Below are 19,613 nucleotides of genomic sequence, written 5' to 3'. Positions count from 1 at the left end.
GTATTTCAGCATGAAATCTATTTTTTTTTTTTGATTGATTAAAAAAGAAATTTGGAAATAACTAAGGCAATGCTGCGCTACAAAGAAAAGATGGAATGGGAGTTTAAAAAAACAAAACAGTAATTTGGGCTTAGTCTGGGATGACCTGAAAACCATTATTGGTACAAAGCCTAAAAGAGATTCTAAAGTGTCAATGAAAGAGTACAGAGATGATTATTAGCTTGCACAAGCGATTAATGAATTTTATGTGAGGTTTGATGCACATGATTTTAGGAATATTATTTGTGAGCAGAAAATGAGTTTATCTGGCAATAGACCGAACAGGATGTAATTAATATGTTTAAACATTCTAAAGCCAGGAAAAACCCGGGCCCTGATAATAAAGAGGATCGGCTGCTCATTTCCTCTGCCTAGCAATTGGGATCTATTTTTTATCATATCTTTCAACTGTTCCTCATTCAAACAGAAGGTGCAGAGATTATGGAAAACCTCCACAGTCATTCCAGTGTCTAAAAATAATCACCCAGTAGTGCTAAATGATTTCAGGCCAGTTGCCTTGACTTCCTTAGTAATGAAGAGTTTTGAGAGATTGCTGAAAAAAGAGCTTCTTATAAAGGTAGAAGATTCCTTCGATCCTCTTCAGTTTGCATACAGGGCCAAGTGAGGGTTTTAGTACCGTAAAACGTAATAGGTTACTACCATATTTTTTACGGTAAAATAGTGGCAACCACAGCTGCTGTTTTTGTTTTTTACACTGTAGAGGATGCCACGGCCACTTTGTTTAATTCGGTACTTAAGCATTTGGAAGGAACCAAGCATGACCCATGCTAGATTTTATTTGTTGATTTCTCATCTACTTTTAATAAGATTCGACCTCATATTGAGCTTTGGTCTTGATTTTAGCATTGTTGGTTGGATCCTTGACTTTTCAACTGATCAAATTAAGAGAGTAAGGTTGAGTGGTTGTTTGTCTGAGGTATTGTCCTCATTCACAGGGATGTGTCCTTTCTCCACTCCTGTATATTTTATATAATGATGATTGCCAGGCATGATAAAAGATTCATCTTAAAATTAGCAGATGTTTCAGCTATTGCCAGCCTCCTCTGTGCCGACAAAAATGACCATGGCCCTGTTGTAGATGATTTTGTCCAGTGGTGTGATTCCTGTAGATAAATGTGTTTAAAATGAAGGACATGCTTATTGATTTCAGGTGTATTCAAATCACTTTAAAGAAGAACAACTATCAAAGTGCATGATGTTGAGGTTGTGGAAAGTATTTGGGCTGTGTGATTGATAATAAGTTGAATTTTAATTTCAGTGTGGAGATGGTTTGTAAAAAGGGCCAAGAATGCCTGTTCTATCTGTGGAGACTGTCCAAGTTAAAGTTTGTTAACATTGGCAATTATATATTGGTATGGCAGTCTAAGGGCCCTTTTTTAACGATCTAAGCACATAATCTAAAGCACAGGGCGCAAGTGCACTTAATGCACGTCTGAATCCACTTTTGCTAGTTTAAAGACGAGAAATGGTCGGCGCGCCCAGCGCATCATGGTCTAAAAGGGTCGTCTCTATTCTCTTAATGAGTAATGGGTGTGTTTTAGGTGTAACGTGCAATCAGAGTCTCATCTCCCATTCCCTTTAAAAGCCAGATGTGCTTGCGCCGTGGCGGATTGCTATTTACATGGCGGAAGTTGATAGCGGAAAGACTGAACTCCAGAGCGCAAACGGATCTGCTTGTGCGCGAGGTTAAAGATCATCTACGGGGACAAGCCGGATTCCACCATATCTTCATGTACACAATAATAATCTTTTACATTGTAATCCTTTTATTTTTAATATTTGCCATGTTTGTGTGCTGCTGGGAGTCCCTGTGTGTGTAATAAGCAGAGTGTCCGCACATTGTTGACCCACCTATAGGCGCACATTACTAATGCGCTCTTTAAATAACAAAATAAATATTGCGCCATTGACTTTAGACCAGGTTTCAGTCGGTCAGTGGCTCAGTCTGTTTCCGTTCCTCAAAATAGCAACGCGCCAACAGTGCGCCAGAACACACCTCGTTTTCAGACCAGCACGCTCATGGGCGCGAATGCATTTGCTATTTAAACATGGCGCAGGACGTGAAAATGACAGCCTCTGCTACCTCTGACGTTTCTTTCTCTTACCTGGTAGTCTGTTTGAAGAACACTGGTTCCTGAGGTGCGAGGTTTTTTGTTTGGTGGCCCCTGGTCCTGGCCGTGCTGTAGGGAGGAGCCCGTGTTGGCCCCTGCAGTGCCTGATGTGCCGTTGGTCTGCGCTGAGCTCTGCTGGGTTGGAGCCTGCTGTGTCTGTGTCTGCGTCTGCGTCTGCGCTGCCGTCTGCTGGTGCTGCTGCGTCTGGTTCTAGAGGACACACACAATTTCACTGTGGTTTGAAGGATATCTATGATTTTTCTTTTAGCATTGAAAGCTGGACATTATTCTTTTCATTATTCTTTTTTATTATTTCATAATATCAAAAACCAAAACTTTTCTATGACCACATTAAACAAGAAGATCACAGTTCAGTATTCACAGTTTTATTTCAGGGTGGACAATAAACTCAAAAAATTTAAAACTTTTTTTTTTGCCCTTTCCCATTAGATACTGTCAAGTTTTGCAACCATTGATTGTCCTGTGTCAGAATACATGAAGAGAGAAATGAATGGTTTAAGTGAATTATCTCAGGATCTCTTAAAAACTATCAGGATTAATTTAGCATTTATATATAGTAATATATAGATGTGAAAAGTTCTTGTGCCAGGGAAGGCTACGTCAAAAAAAACAAAAAAAACAAGTAATACAGAAATGCATAACGGAGAAGTCATTAGAAAGAAAACATGCTTGCAACAACTAAAAAGAGGACCCTCCCATTTTATTTAGATTAAAACATGCAGATAATATTATTAAATATTATTAGTGACAATAGAAATAGAATAATTTTTTTTTATAAATCTACATAATTGCAACAAATACAACTGTGCAAATCATTACATTTTTCATGTTTGCTGTGGACTTTTTTTTTTTTTTGGCGACTTGAAAAATATTTTATATACACCCATATGAAACATATATATATACTGTACATACCCATATATATATACCCATATAGGTTTTTAACAATTTCTTTATTTGTGGAAAACACTATACTAAGATTACAGAATCAAGAAGTTGTTATAAAGTATATATCTGTTTACTGTACAGATTTATTTTTAATCAAGTTGATTTTGAAAATATTTCATTTATTAAATATTATGTAAAATAAATATACATTTCATTGATGAAGTTGTTATTTATGTGATAATTACAACCTTTAAATTAAATAGTGTGATATCATTTATGTCGTCTATCCACCATCCCGCTCTATAAGGGTGTTTTCACATATAGTTCATTTTAAAAGAGCCAAACCAAGAAGATACAGGCAAAAAAATCGATATGAGTCACGCACTAATTAAAAACATACATGTCTTGCTCTAAAATCTAATTGGTTGAGTTGCTATAAAATAGCCAAGATATGCAGATCTGTGATCAGTCAACTGAATCTGTAAGATCAATGACCATTTGCTTACTCAGTGGACACAAGCAAGCCACATGTAGGCTATGTAGGATTATATATAGAAAATATCATAACATTTCATTTATTGACATGCTGCGCTGCCGTGGTTTGAGGCTGTCAAAGCGTAGTTATGATTTTATCTTAAAATATAAATATACTTCTGAACAAAACACAGGAAATTATTGAATACCGACAGGAATGCACTGGGTATGCGATGACAATGCCTTGTGTTTTGTGGGGGAAACACATAGAAAATGACACAATAGAATGAAAGACGCAGCCTTAAGTAGCCTACCATTACGTGTGCTTTCATGTGTGCATGATTTTTGCAAACCTTTGGTAAATAAGGGACTTTGAGTGGTAGGAACCCAATCCAGTTCTGTAGCTCTCTGAGTGTAATGATGGATGTGTGTTTGCGTGTGTTTGCAAAGTTCATTTCGTCAAACACACCCACAGCCATCCAGATATTGTACTACACAGAAAAACATGAACATTATATGAGTTGGCTAAAGTCACTAAATGTAAGAGTAAATATTGGCTCAATCAAGCATGGGAGAAGTGAGACGGTTGCTTTATGCTGCGCGTGTTTGTTTGTTTGCATTTGTTTGCCTTTTGCCTGGATACCTTTCATCCTTCATTGCCCGAGTGCACAGCTTAACAACACTGCTATCTGAGCAGCTTGCTCTGCTGCTCCCTCATTTCTTACACTCAGCTTCCCTCTTGGTTCCACTGGAATGAGTAACATTAGAAATTAGCTGTAGAAACGGTAGGAAAGGAGTCATTTCAGCAGAAGCTTTTATCTAAAGTAGTTTACGGTACACTTTTTACAGGGACAATCTCCCTGAAGGACCAAAGTGCCCTGCTCATGGTCACAATGTCCTGTGCAGGGTCGACATCAACAACTTTTCTAAAGAAAGCGTCAAAACTGCTTATACCTACACTAACTGTTTTTGTTGCATAAATTAAATGCCAAAGAAAAAAGAAAAGAAAAAACATTTTAATTGACCTTTAAAAGAAGTAACAGTACTGGAGTCTTTAGGGCCGATCTAAGCGCATGGTCTAAAGCGCAGGGCACAAGCGCACTTTGTGCGTGTCCAAATCCACTTTTGCTAGTTCAACGACGGGAATAATGGTCGGCGCTCCCAGTGCATCATGGTCTAAAAGGGTTGTCCCTATTCTCTTAATGAGAAATGGGTGTGTTTTGGCGTAACAGGAATAGGTAATAAACCTATTCAGCAATAAATCAATCAGAGTCTCATCTCCTATTCCCTTTAAAAGTGCCATGGCGGATTCGCTATTTACATGACGGAATTTGCAAGCTGAAAAACTGAAAGTTTCTCCAGAGCACAAACAGATCTTCTCGTGGGCGAGGTTAATTAAAGCACGCAAGCAGACCATCTACAGGACAAACCGGATTCCACCATATCTTTATGTACACAATAATAATCTTTTACATTGTAATTCTTTTATTTTTAATATTTGGCATGTTTGTGTGCTGCTGTGCATTCCTATGTGTGTAATAAGCAGAGTGTATGTGCGTTGTGGACCCACCTATAGGCTCATATTACTAATGCGCCCTTTAAATAAAATAAAAATACTGCACCATTGACTTAAGAACAGGTTTCAGTTGTTCAATGTCTCAGTCTATTTCAGATCCTCAAAACAGCAACGCGCCAACAATGCGCCTGAACACTCCTCGTTTATAGACCAACGAACAGATGGGCGCAAATGCATTTGCTATTTAAACAATGCGGCGCAGGATGTGAAAATGAAAACTGCGTCGGGCTGAAACCAGCAAAAAACACTTGCACCAAGTGTATAATGGGGCCCTTAGTTTTATGCGTCAATTCTTTTTCACAACATAGACATATTCACCTTTGAGCTATGAGTGTTCACGTGGAATAGTAAGAAGGAATTTGTTTGCTTATATTAATCCCATTTTAAACTTTCCCCAAAATATTTTATAAACATTTTGAATGTATCTGAGGAGGGATTTGATCACAACCCACCAACCTGAATGAATAATCTGTTAATGGTTGAAAACACAACTCTAGGTGCAATAAAATCAAGGGCTTGGAACAATATATGACAAAAGTCTGAAAACTCCTGATAAAATCTTCATTGTATTTAGGCAGCATATATAACACCACACAGAAAAACGATTATTTAAGACTCAAAGCTCTGATTTCAAGTAGCTTTATCATCATTCAGCTTTAATGAAGCTGTGTCCGAAGTCCGATCATTTGACTGTGTATTAAATGAGAATGGTTCTTGTACGGCATACACATGACAACGGTGTTGTCTGACAAAGCATCACAATGAGATCTCATAAAACTGATCATAAATGAGATACTAAAAACATGGGCAAAATTTCCAGTCTACTCACACAATTCAGAACTGGATGCAGTGTGAGAAAAACTGAAGTTTCTTAATCAGGCATTGTTACCTTCTCTGTTTTCTCCTCTGGTTCATCCTCACTTAGGAACTCTCGTTTGGGGTAAGGAATCTGACATCCTGCAAATACACTAAAAACACACACAAAGAAACTGTTTCTCATATAAATATGGACAACTAAAAACAGGTGAATGACTAGAGTTCATGTTTCAGCTGCTATAAAAACAGTTTGAAAGGAAAAACAGGAATATTTGTGGTATGCTACACTACATGGCCTAAAACAAGCTGACACCCCCTTCTAATTAAAGAGTTTGGCTAAGTTCATAAAGGCAAATCTTACTGCAAAAAAACACAGAATGACACTCTAGAGAATTGGGTCCTCTTCTCTTCTAACAGAGTGAGATCCATAAAAAAATGATCTGATGTCCGAGTCTGGTGTGAAACAACTAGACTGGCCAGCACAAAGTCCAAACCTGAGACCCACTGAACATGAATTAGATAAACATTGAAAGCAAGCCAGAACCATCGCCCAGTGGCAGTGGCTGAGCTCACTGAGAGTCCTGAGCGGAAGCACATCCCCAAAGCCTTGTTTCTACATCAAGTGGAAGCCTTTAGGAAAGATCCCTATCCCCTATTAATGCTAATGGTTTTGAAAAGTGCATGCTCAAACACTTATGGGTGTGGAGTTCGGGTGTCCACTGTCCACATACAGTACTTCAGGTCATAAATCCTTTGAGATCACTCAGCATGCATTTAAATGTGTGTGCGTGTGGGATGAGTCTTACTCAGATGTAGGTAAGGGGTCCTCCAGGAAATAAGGGTCCTGCAGTGCCTGCTCAGAAGTGATTCTTTTGGTGGGGTCCATCGTCAGCAATTTCTGGAGCTAGATTAGATTAATATTCATTACGACTACTGTCACAATCTGTGTTTTCTGTTCCGGTTTCAAGAACTTTAAGTTTGTTTATTGTCATTTCCTGTGTCTTTTTTTCTTCCGTCGCCATGGATATTCATTGATTTACTCACACCTATTCCTAATTTGATGATTAGTTCTCTGTGTATAAAATGTCCTCAGTTTCTTTAGTTCAGTCAGGTGTTGTCTTCCCTACACACACTGTTACGTTGCCCTACCACTTGTTTGAATTACTCTTCATTTTATTCAGTAAAGTACACTGCTTATTGATCCGCTTCGCTGCCTCGTCTTCATCCTCTGCCCAGCCGTGACAATTTCTAAGGATGTGCAAAACCAAATTCGCATAATCGAGTTGGTGGGATTTTCTGAATGATTAGATAACCAGTTGGTGTTCAGAAAGCCCTTTATAGTGTAAGTCTATGTAAGCCAGATCTCTGTTTGGACAATACCAGTATCAGTTGTAGGAGTCTTTCACAAAAATCTTACTGGATTATTGAAATTTGCAACTGGAACTAAGGATATACAGTAAGTAACCATCTTAAAATACAGTGAGGAAAATAAGTATTTGAACACCCTGCTATTTTGCAAGTTCTCCCACTTGGAAATCATGGAGGGGTCTGAAATTGTCATCGTAGGTGCATGTCCACTGTGAGAGACATAATCAAAAAAAAAAATCCAGAAATCACAATATATGATTTTTTAACTATTTATTTGTATGATACAGCTGCAAATAAGTATTTGAACACCTGTCTATCAGCTAGAATTCTGACCCTCAAAGACCTGTTAGTCTGCCTTTAAAATGTCCACCTCCACTCCATTTATTATCCTAAATTAGATGCACCTGTTTGAGGTCGTTAGCTGCATAAAGACACCTGTCCACCCCATACAATCAGTAAGAATCCAACTACTAACATGGCCAAGACCAAAGAGCTGTCCAAAGACACTAGAGACAAAATTGTACACCTCCACAAGGCTGGAAAGGGCTACGGGGAAATTGCCAAGCAGCTTGGTGAAAAAAGGTCCACTGTTGGAGCAATTATTAGAAAATGGAAGAAGCTAAACATGACTGTCAATCTCCCTCGGACTGGGGCTCTATGCAAGATCTCACCTCGTGGGGTCTCAATGATCCTAAGAAAGGTGAGAAATCAGCCCAGGACTACACGGGAGGAGCTGGTCAATGACCTGAAAAGAGCTGGGACCACCGTTTCCAAGGTTACTGTTGGTAATACACAAAGACGTCATGGTTTGAAATCATGCATGGCACGGAAGGTTCCCCTGCTTAAACCAGCACATGTCAAGGCCCGTCTTAAGTTTGCCAATGACCATTTGGATGATCCAGAGGAGTCATGGGAGAAAGTCATGTGGTCAGATGAGACCAAAATAGAACTTTTTGGTCATAATTCCATTAAACGTGTTTGGAGGAAGAAGAATGATGAGTACCATCCCAAGAACACCATCCCTACTGTGAAGCATGGGGGTGGTAGCATCATGCTTTGGGGGTGTTTTTCTGCACATGGGACAGGGCGACTGCACAGTATTAAGGAGAGGATGAACGGGGCCATGTATTGCGAGATTTTGGGGAACAACCTCCTTCCCTCAGTTAGAGCATTGAAGATGGGTCGAGGCTGGGTCTTCCAACATGACAATGACCCGAAGCACACAGCCAGGATAACCAAGGAGTGGCTCTGTAAGAAGCATATCAAGGTTCTGGTGTGGCCTAGCCAGTCTCCAGACCTAAACCCAATAGAGAATATTTGGAGGGAGCTCAAACTCCGTGTTTCTCAGCGACAGCCCAGAAACCTGACTGATCTAGAGAAGATCTGTGTGGAGGAGTGGGCCAAAACCCCTCCTGCAGTGTGTGCAAACCTGGTGAAAAACTACAGGAAACGGTCGACCTCTGTAATTGCAAACAAAGGCTACTGTACCAAATATTAACATTGATTTTCTCAGGTGTTCAAATACTTATTTGCAGCTGTATCATACAAATAAATAGTTAAAAAATCATACATTGTGATTTCTGGATTTTTTTTTTTTAGATTATGTCTCTCACAGTGGACATGCACCTACGATGACAATTTCAGACCCCTCCATGATTTCTAAGTGGGAGAACTTGCAAAATAGCAGGGTGTTCAAATACTTATTTTCCTCACTGTAAATGTCTTTGTGAAGCATATAATGTTGTACATAAAAGTAAAAGTTGAGACAAGTGTAAGTGTACAACAGACTCACCAATAGAAACACTTTGCTGTCTGGTTTGACTTTATGTTTCTCCATGTATTTGATGAGACTGCTGTTGGCATATCTGTAAAACACATCTGAAGAATCACTATATAATGCTCATGCACACTCAGTGGTAAAAAATCTAGGTATACACAAAAGGACAAAAGGGCAGCACACTGCCACAATGATCTCAGACTCAGTTATAATGGTAGAGAATTAACATTTCAACCCTTTGAATGATGAAAAGTATCACATTGCCATCCATTTTAATCTCGTGAAACAGAATTTGCCCTCTTTACCGTATTTTAATATACAAAGAAAAGTGGGTAATATCAAACATTTTTGTTTTACAAAGATATAAAGTATTTTAAGACTTTTAAGTTGTAATCTTTTCGACTACCCATCAAAACGTGGTAGCAAAACAAAAAAATATGTTTTGTCTAGTATAGAATGTTTGAGAGGATTGTGCTGTCATTTAGATCTTATTTGAAGGCCGTCTTAAAAGCTTTTGGTCACGCACCTGCTCAATTTTTTTTGGGATGTGCACATACTATTTCATTTTGTTTGAAAATTCTAAGTCTAGCCTTTTACATCATTACATGAAATATATACAGTATATACACTAAGTTAACTGTGTTCAAACAGTACAGCACTGAATTGATAGACTTGTTTAAAGTTAAACACTCACATAAATGAATATAAATCATGATAATCAACACTCATTTTGTTTTTGCTGTTGAAAATACATTTGGTGTTTCTCTGGAACAGAGCACAGTACTCACGTGGTTCTTCTGAAATCTTTCTGTAAAGTAGGATATTCTGGCATTTTCCGGATATCCTCCCAGTCTTTATCTAGGAATTACAAACAAACATTATATAATAGCACGCAGTGACATTTAACAAGGCTAAGAGTCAAAATAAGCATTTGTTACATTGTACTTACATTTAAAGGACCTGGAACTGTAATTACACTTTTAACCCATAACCCTAACTGTATTCCAAAAGCTCGACCTAACATATTTCTAAGCATTAAAAAATCTATTACATGCTAAAATTTAATAAGATAATACACAAAGAACATTGCTTATGAGTCATGAATCATTCAGAACAAATCAACAGAGAAACAGAAATGTGTTTATGTTGTACTTGTGCCAATAACAGCCTATAATTGTCTAAATCAAAATGTTTAAAGATTCTTTCACACGGCCTTCCCTGCACAGTCCCCATAATTTGGAGTGCACTTAGATGTTAAAAACGTATATTGTGGTATGAGTAATTTAATAATCACGGATTTTGCTTAAAAATCAACAATAAAAGACTAGATCCGCTACGCTGCTGAAATGCTCAGAACATAAATTCAATGGAAACCGTTGAAGATCTTAAATACACAGAGATGTTGACGTGCAGGTGATCAGGTGATGGCTGATTGAGTGCAGGTGGGAATCAGTAGGAATGCTGGGAAACGTTGTGCCGTTTAGGTGTTTGACAGTTAGTGTATTTGTTTGGATGTGTTGTGGGTGTAAGGGGAAGTAGTAATTGATACGTGAAATCAACTGGCTGTGGAAGTTTCATTGAAAGAACCAATCAGGACCATGGCTGAACTATTAATTTATGCAAGTTATATATGAAACTTGTTGAAACTCAAATACATGTGAGAAGAGGGTTCACACGCAAGCCCTCAAACAAACAAACAAACAAACAAACTAATTTAGGCTTCAAGGAAAGAAAAGCAGACACAGACACACACACACATATATATATATATATATATATATATTTTTTTTTTTTTTTTTTCCCGTAGAAAATTCCTAACCTAAAGAAATATAAATCTCTGCTCAGACACCAACATGTTGTAATTTGACTATCATGCATTTTCTAACACTTTTCTGTGGGTATTGCAGCTCTCAAACTCACTGTCTGCTTATTGGCCAGAAACTGCCATGGCCTAATTATTCCAATTTAGATATATTAAACTGATCAGTTTAGATTAAAGTGGTGATGAAAAAGTGTTTTCATTTAATTAGAATGAAATCCAGTGAATTCACAGAGACTTAAATAATGTAGTGAGAAAAGGTGGGTGTGCGATAAGTTAAGGGTCAGTCACCTGCTGGGAAGCCCATGACGCTGAATATGCGATCTAACTGGTCATGATGGAAAGGATTGCTGGTTTTTATGTCCTCTTGTCGACAATGGAAGATTGGTTCTGACGTCAACAGCTCTGCAAAGATACAGCCTATTGCCCAAATATCTAAAATGAAACAGAATATTAAATACGGATTAGATACGAATAGCGCAGCCTGAAATACACACAGTGCAAAACTTACCAATTGCTTTGGTGTAGTGTCTTGCCCCGAGCAGTAGTTCGGGTGCTCGGTACCAGAATGTGACGACCACTGGGTCCAGATCAGCCAAAGGCTTCAGTGGAGAGTTAAATAGTCGAGCAAAACCCATATCAGCTATGACACACAAACACATTAACATAATAAATATCCCCACTCTGATCACAGGTACTCAGCTTTGCATTTAGCTTTCCATTTATAGAGGAAGAGAAGATTATCTGCTAATAATGACCAGTTGTTGTATGCATTTTAATCAAGGTAAATGACTGTGTTATGGTCTCTTGACAGGTGGTTTCAGGGCTAGTGATAATGTGGTGTCATAACTGAATTATTAAAATAGTAAATTTACATTGAAAACATTCTAGGGATCATTTGATTAATATAAAAAGTTGCCATTTTCAAAATTTAATGGGATATACAATTGTGTGAGAGATTAAATTATAAGTTGTGCTGCTTAAGTAAAGTGGCTCCAATGCTCAAGCAAACATTGAAAGCCACAGAGTAACCAAACACAAAAACAAATTCCACTAGTGATAAAAATAGCGGCCACAGTCTTCAATAGTCACCACCCAGAATAGTGCCTTATGTAAGACAATGGCTTCACATTTACCCAGACTGAACCTATAGCCCGCCTAAGCTCTCTAAAGCTTGACGATATCACCTAAAAAGAAAGTAAAGTTGGCCAAAAAAGAAAAGGTTCAGCAGAATTACATAATATATCCCCTTTTCCCCACATTTTTTCACTAAGACAGCCTAATATAGTCCTGATAATTATATTGCGATTATATGTAGCCAGTGCAGCTTTTTACCAATTTTGACTCTTCCTCGCTCTGGACCCTCCCCCATTACCAGGATATTGGCAGGTTTCTGAAAAAGAAAAAAGGCATAAATTACCACAAATTATATATCTGTTTCTCTGAGAATGTCATGTGAACTTGTGGTGCTACGGCAAAAACACCCTCATCAAATGGATGAGCTAATTATTAAATCGATCGGTAATTCATATTTTTGCCTCATGACCTCTTAGCGGCTGTATATCTGGTCACACCTGCGTGAGCCACACAGCCATGACATCTATTTTGTTTATGGAAATGTTGTGTCTCAAAGGGAAGCTGAAGCGTGTAGAGGCAGGTGCTGAGCTATTGCTCTTCTAAATGAAACACCTGTGGGAGAAGTCATCTTTATTATAATATTTAAGTCAAAATATTCATTTCACTGCTGATACTGAGCCTTAATTCTGCAGGCCATGTTGAAGTGAATATACTTCTATGCCGGAGAAAACTGCATACTATATTTCATAGATTCTCATATTCAATTTTTTATATATTATTTAGTAGGATTAGTACTAGCAACACCAAACAGAACTGCAAAAATAATTACATTTCCAAATGGCACAAAATTATTTTTCTGTCATGTTTTCAAGAGATCACAAATTATTTCATGACACTGGTTTCTGTATGTTTGGTGCCACTAACACAGAAATGATATACTTTACCTTTAAATATAATCAAATAAAAACGTACGGACAGAAAGACACAGAGACATTAGATTTACTGCATGTGGTTGTGGGTGACTGATTGTTGCATCAGTAATGGTCAGTGTCTTCTAATTATTCCAAGACTCTTGAGTTTCTATGAGTCTTAATGAGGGTATGTTGCTATGGGAACAGCAACCATACGGTTTCTGCAATTGGGTGGGGGGGTTATGTTTGTTATGTTTCCCTGTTCATTTCTGAGTTTGTTAAACTTCTAGTCTAAATTAATTAATTAGGTTCCTCATTTCAGGTGTGTTGTGTTGTTCTTCTAGTCTGTTTATCAGTTCTCCTCTGTTCCCTACCTGTTTGTCTCCTTGGTTGCTAATTAATTAGGTTCCTCGTTTCAGGTGTGTTGTGTTAATTAGTCTCGTTAGTTCCTCTTGTTTGCTATGTATTTAAACCCTCTGTTTCTTGTTGTGTAATATTTAGAGTTCTATGTGATATGGTTGTATGTTTTCATGAGAATCCTTGGATTAAAGTCTTCTTTATCGTCTCTGTCGTCTGACAGTTGATTACAGCCACCTATTCGTGACAGGAATGACATGAGGTTGAGTAAAATGATGACAGACATCACTGGAGTTTTGTATATAATTAATCTTATGCAAGTTTGAAGTTTCTACTAATTTCACAAATACGTTCGATGCCTCCGTTAAAAGAATAGTTCACCCAAAATAGAATTATCTATAAATATTCTATCATTATTTACTCACCTTCATGTAATCCATATGCTTAACATCACATTAACAACATCATGTCATATATATATATATATATATACACAGTATATGTATGTGTGTGTATATGTGTGTATATATATGTATATGTGTGTGTGTGTGTGTGTTTATATGCAATATTGTTGTCTGAAAAAGCATATGGGTTTGGAATGAAAGTAAATAATGAAATAATTTTCCCTTTTTTTGGGTGAACTATTCCATTAACACTGTAAACTGCACGAATTGTGTCTGAGGACAGTAAAAAAAGAAACATGCTTCTAAAAAACAAAAGCATTGAATATCCTGCTGACAGATCACATTTATAATTCATGTTGACTCTAAGTCAGTTGTTGAGCAGTCTAACAAAGTCTATTTCTCTTATATACAACTGGGTTAATGACACAGAGCATGCTATTGATCCACACACACCATGGATTGATGGGATTACACAACAGCGGAGAGACAATCAGACAGCGACAACTTTCCATTGGATTCAATCCATATCAGTCACCATTAACAGCAGCTGAACATTACACACACATTTTAGTTTAGTTAAGATTGGAAGATCCAGGGATGGACTGAGTAAGTCAAATTCTGTTTCAGTGTCTATCACTGCAACAAAACCAGAAAAAAATAGCCTAATACAGTCAAAATACAACTTTACTTTCTTCTTACTTAGACTGTAAAATATTTTCTTATGTAAAACAATTTGCATAGATGGTTGGAAAATGGGCAATGTTTTAAATAAGCCAAAACACCTTCAATACATGTAGACGTATAGTATGTAGATTATGTAGATGTTTTCATCATTTTGTGAAAAGCTGTTACACACTACATGAAAGGTCATTTTCAAAAATCCATAATAGGGGCACTTTAAGTAAATATATTCTCTTTCAGCAAATGCAGTAGTGTTATCAGACAACACTTATGCATTGGCAAAGATAGCGATTTAAGATAAAGCAGATCAATTAAAGTTGTATGCATTTGTAACATTCAAATGAATGTAAGAAGATGTGGGACTTAATAGAATTATGTTAAATACAGCTTTTGTGAAAAAGATAATTAATGCATTAACATTGTGACAACATAAACACTGATAATCTTTCAAAGACTACATCTTTTGTTGTTAAACTGTTTAAATGGACATTGAGACACTTTAGCACTTATTATACAAACCTCAACAATGGTGACGGCATTCTAATAAACGATAAAGCATTCACACTGTCAACCAATTCCAAGGGAAAATTTACAAAATAAATCAGATACGTGTTGAAAGATCGGATCTGTGCATCAGCCTCTGTGACCAACGACCTTGTGTTTAGTACTCACCAGGTCCCTGTGCAGGACCCAGTTGGCATGCAGGTAATGGATGCCGTCTAAGATTTGGTAAAGCAGTGACTTCACCATCCCCCTCGGTAGTTGCATGGGCTTCTTGTTGGCCTTTGATGCTCGATGAAATTTTATGATGTGCTGCAACATAAGAATGGGTAAAAACTGAGTTTGTGACAGTTGTGAATAGGCATGAGCTCTTATATGATCACAAGAAATCTTTTTCCTCTTGTGTTTCTGCTGCCAAGGTCACACACCACCAATTCAAGATCAGTGATGTTTACCAGTAACACCTGCGAACTGTTCTCCTGTCCTCCTCCACCTCACCTCTCTCTCATTACGGATGACTTTGCAACCTTTTTCACTGATCAGGTGACAACCATCAGTTCAATCAATATGCAGATACAATGCTATCACAGAGCGAGGATCACTTGCATGTGTAATGACTGAGTGTCAAGGTCAAAGTTCTCTTAAAATAACAGATAATTCTACCAGTTTACATAAAAATCAGTTTAACAAATACTATTGAAATGATATTTATGAATAAATAATTCATGATATTTGCACACACACCCACAAAAAAAAAAAAATATATATATATATATATATATATATATATATATATATATATATATATATATATATATATATATATATATATATATATATATATATAAATATGCATATATATATACACACTTAAAACCTTTAAGATCCAAACAACAAAACTGCAGAGGCGCAATGATGATAAATAAAAAAGAAGCCAGAGATATGTTTTTAAAAGAATAACTTTTTTTCTGATTTTTCTTTTTGTGTGTGTGTGTGTGTGTGTGTGTGTGTCTGTGTTATTTTTGCCTTTATTGAAGCTGGACTGTACGAAAAGTGGAAGACAGGAGACATGATCGGGAAAGGACCAGAAGCTCAGACACAGAAAGCACTGCGCAACTGCGCTACATGTCGAAGAACTGTTCATGAGGATATCAGCTCTGACAAAGTTGAACTTCTCTTAACTTGACAGAGTGACACATAATGCGCAGAGGTCGTCTAGCTCATGTTTACATAGAAAAACAATGACACAGCACAGCAGTGGATCACAAAAATGCTTTCTGTGTGGACTGGCGCTAAGATACGGTACACAAACTATACTGAAGGTGTAACTAAAACGTTGTGTTGCTATGAAAGCTTTTGTGACTTGTTTTCTCAAAGATTTTGAATATTTTAGATATAAATAACTAGTAAATTGTTCAGTAGCTTCCTCAGCTAATTTCTCAAAGGATTATTTAAACCAAAAATGACAACTTAATTTACTCATCATTTACTCAATCTCATGTCTTTTGAAACTCATTTGACTTTCTTTCTTCTGTGGAGCACAAAAAGAGTTTGTTATAGCAGAATGTCCAAGTTGCTCTCTTCCTAAAAATGAAAGTGGCTATTAAGCTACCTTTTCAATGGGAAATGTTGTGTGAATACCTGAAATAACTTAAGTTTCAGTCAATTTCACGCAAAGCTATCGTATGAATTTAGATGACCTTGAATATAATTTACAAGTATGGACTTGTTTTGTGATGCTTTTTGAACCCCAGTCCCAATCCACTTACATTGCATGGAAGAGCACATCTCAGACATTCTGCTAAACATCTGCTGTTGTGTTTAGAAGAAAGAAGAAAAGAAAGAAAGTCATACAAAACTGAACCCAAAATGAAATGGGGGGGGGGAAAAGAAATAGAAATTGGTGCATAAGATAAAAACTAAAGTGTAACTATTAAAGCATTGCTGAACCTAATAATGTACATGGTAAAAAAGTATTAAAATACAAAACATTTGTATACAGTATATACTCACCCACAGGTCATGCTCAGCATAGTCAAACAGGAGCCAGACCTTGCGGTCACTGTGAGAAAGAAAAACTTTCTGCAGGGCGATGACATTTGGATGCTTCAGCTCTCTCAGTAACTGCAGACAGAGAAAAAACATAGTCGTTTATTCACCTGTTTATTCTCCAAACATCTTTGGCTAACACTTTATTTTAAGGTGTCCTTGTTACAGTGCAATTATACGTTTAATTACTGAGTATTATTAATTAGCAACTTGTACTTACTACATAATTAGGGTTAGGGTTTGGTTTAGGGTTAGTTGCTTGGAATTATGCATAATTTACTTATACATTTTTACTTATACATACTTTTACTTTACTTACTATTTTTAACTTATAGTACATGTAAGGTTAGTAGCAGGGACACTGTAAAATAAAGTGTTACCCACCTTTGATACAAATACATGTATTTTGTACAGGGCATTTACATCAGATAATGCAGAACAAACACTGAACCATAGATATGTATACCTAGATGCCACATTCGACTGCTTCAGACACGTGGGTGTTGTCACTCACAGTAAGAATTAATGATGCCACAACACTGCGCAGCTTCTGGTTGTGAATCCGCCGATATTTAAATTCTTGAAGAGATGGGATAATCTTTCATAGGTGAGAATGTGGTTTGTGTTTTTATATGTATTAATTTAATATTATAGGTGTTTATACTATGGTAACTTTTTTAATGTTGTGGTAGCTGATGCCTTCATCTTGTATTAGTTTAGTTTAAACTGTTAGTTTAGCAAAATCACTCCGTGTTTTTGTTTATTTTGTCGAAATGCAAGTCAGACACAAAGTCTGATACAATACAATTCCAATACAGTCCAATACAGTACCCAGATAGCAACATTGTTTCGGCCCAGATCCGGCCCACATCTGGCACTTGTGGAATGCGGATCTGGCCCACATGCAGCGTGGAATGACGGCACTTGGGCGGACCGCTCCTGTTTGCCAGATCTTATTATTGCTGGATCTCATGCTGCAGTGACACAGGGTTTGTGATGTGAACATATTAATGGATCAACACAATTGTTATATTCCTAAGACATCAGTGAAACAGGTTATTTCATGATCATTATAAATCCATCAACAGCTAACCATGATCACCTGATTTCATTTCACTTTAGCTTTATTTGCTGCTGCAAATGTGTTTGAGAAACACACTGTCATAGCAGCCAAAAACAAAACAAAAGATATAATAAGAGTTAAGAGCCCAACTAATGGAAACACTGATCACTGTTATGGTGACTTCAAATGAAACACATTAGATTTAAACCGCTGTTAATTCTCTATAAAAACTTTTGTAGACGTCTGACAGAAATAAAGTCAGTCTGGTTAGTAATAAGTGAAGCTGGTAATGCTGTTTGTGGAGGTGTTTAATCCTCCTCTGCTGAGATCTTCAGAGATTTAATGTCTTCTTTTCTCTTCAGTTGATTTCATCTAAGACTGTGGCTGAAGTCAGTTGTAGTTCTTGAGTTTCTACTCGTCTCTTTTTCTGTTCTCTTCTTTCCTTCAGTGATTCTGCTTGTTAACAGGCTTATTAAGGCTGAGATGACTCCATATTTAATATACACATATTTTGTGGCTCAGATAAGGTCCAGTTCTGGTTTATTTCTTTGCTCTTGGCTGACATGTGGCATTGCTATGGCCTGCTTGTGGCCCAGATCTGGCAAACAGGAGTGAGCCGCTCAAGTGCCGTCATTCCACGCTGCATGTGGGCCAGATCCGCATTCCACAAGTGCCAGATGTGGGCCGGATCTGGGCCGAAACAATGTTGCTATCTGGGTACAGTGGAACGGTTATATGTATAATCTAAAACTCCCAAAAAAATGTTGCCAAGCAATTGTTATTCAATTCAAAGCAGTAAATTAACAGAAGAGTACAGTAGTAAACAATTGCTACAGTTACAGTAATACTGGGGAAATAAAATAAAAAACTATGAAAATGAGGGTTCCAGCAATACACCCTAATCTCACCAGATTCCCAGAAATGTGTAAGAAAAGTAAAAACCTTGACTGAAGCATATGCCTTGTAAATATACACCAAGAGTTGACAGTAGAACATTTAAAAAAGAAAACAATCTGAGTCATTATTAGTAGAGTATCTAATTGCCAAAATATTCAAGTGACCAAGCCAAGTCCTAAATGTAAGCCTATTAAAACATGGTGAGTGATTTAAAACACGTCATATGAAAATGTTTTGTCTAAGACCTGTAGGCCCTGCTGTAAGTCGCTACGATGAAACGGTCTGATAATAAATAATAACTACTGTTAATAGGTCATTAAAAGGGATACTTCACCGCTGGCAAAATGGACTTTCAATAAAACTTGGATGCCTATGCAGTAGAAAGGCGCTACCTACCTAGAGAAAACAGGAAAAAAGGCTGTTGTCTTCTTTTGCCAAAGAGGCATCAACACTTCAACACCCATAATTGTCAGGGTTCTGTCACCTCTGTTTGGTTTATATCTAGTTTGGTGACAGAGCTCTGACATTCCCGGTTTGTCATGCGTTTGTGTTAGTCTGGTTTGTTTGTTATAATGAGAGATAGAGGACCAAAAAGCGAGATTGACAATTATACAGTCTTTAATGGAAATGAGAAGCGAATCACTGAAACAGTAAAGAACATAAATCTTCTCAGGATTCTCAGGAAACAGTCAACGGAAAACTTCGCTTTGTAGAAATCAACATAAACCGCTGGTGGCAGAAATTACTGGAACTCAGGATGCGC

The 19,613-nt window shown here is 37.2% G+C and overlaps 1 protein-coding gene across 2 annotated transcripts in view; it reads right to left on the bottom strand.

The window, feature by feature from the left end:
* The window catches only part of cdk19 (cyclin dependent kinase 19), a 55,262-nt gene that overhangs the window by 10,400 nt on the left and 25,249 nt on the right, over positions 1 to 19,613 (bottom strand). The window contains exons 3-13 of one of the 2 annotated variants that reach the window (XM_081378269.1): positions 16,855 to 16,965; positions 15,013 to 15,153; positions 12,246 to 12,303; positions 11,422 to 11,553; positions 11,202 to 11,345; positions 9,880 to 9,949; positions 9,107 to 9,179; positions 6,753 to 6,850; positions 6,020 to 6,098; positions 2,166 to 2,381; positions 33 to 1,163 (exon numbers count right to left, since the gene is read on the bottom strand). In XM_081378269.1, coding sequence (XP_081234395.1) covers positions 1,026 to 1,163; positions 2,166 to 2,381; positions 6,020 to 6,098; positions 6,753 to 6,850; positions 9,107 to 9,179; positions 9,880 to 9,949; positions 11,202 to 11,345; positions 11,422 to 11,553; positions 12,246 to 12,303; positions 15,013 to 15,153; positions 16,855 to 16,965 — 1,260 coding nt within the window. In that variant the 3' untranslated portion in view covers positions 33 to 1,025. Of the gene's footprint in view, positions 1 to 32; positions 1,164 to 2,165; positions 2,382 to 6,019; positions 6,099 to 6,752; positions 6,851 to 9,106; positions 9,180 to 9,879; positions 9,950 to 11,201; positions 11,346 to 11,421; positions 11,554 to 12,245; positions 12,304 to 15,012; positions 15,154 to 16,854; positions 16,966 to 19,613 lie in introns of those variants that run through there. The other variant, XM_081378270.1, reaches the window with a different exon arrangement.

Source organism: Scardinius erythrophthalmus (genome assembly GCF_964197995.2).
Source record: "Scardinius erythrophthalmus genome assembly, chromosome: 11".
Classification (NCBI taxonomy): Eukaryota; Metazoa; Chordata; class Actinopteri; order Cypriniformes; family Leuciscidae; genus Scardinius; species Scardinius erythrophthalmus.
The sequence above is the reverse complement of the archived record's forward strand: the minus strand, read 5'-3'. Positions and strand labels throughout refer to the sequence as shown.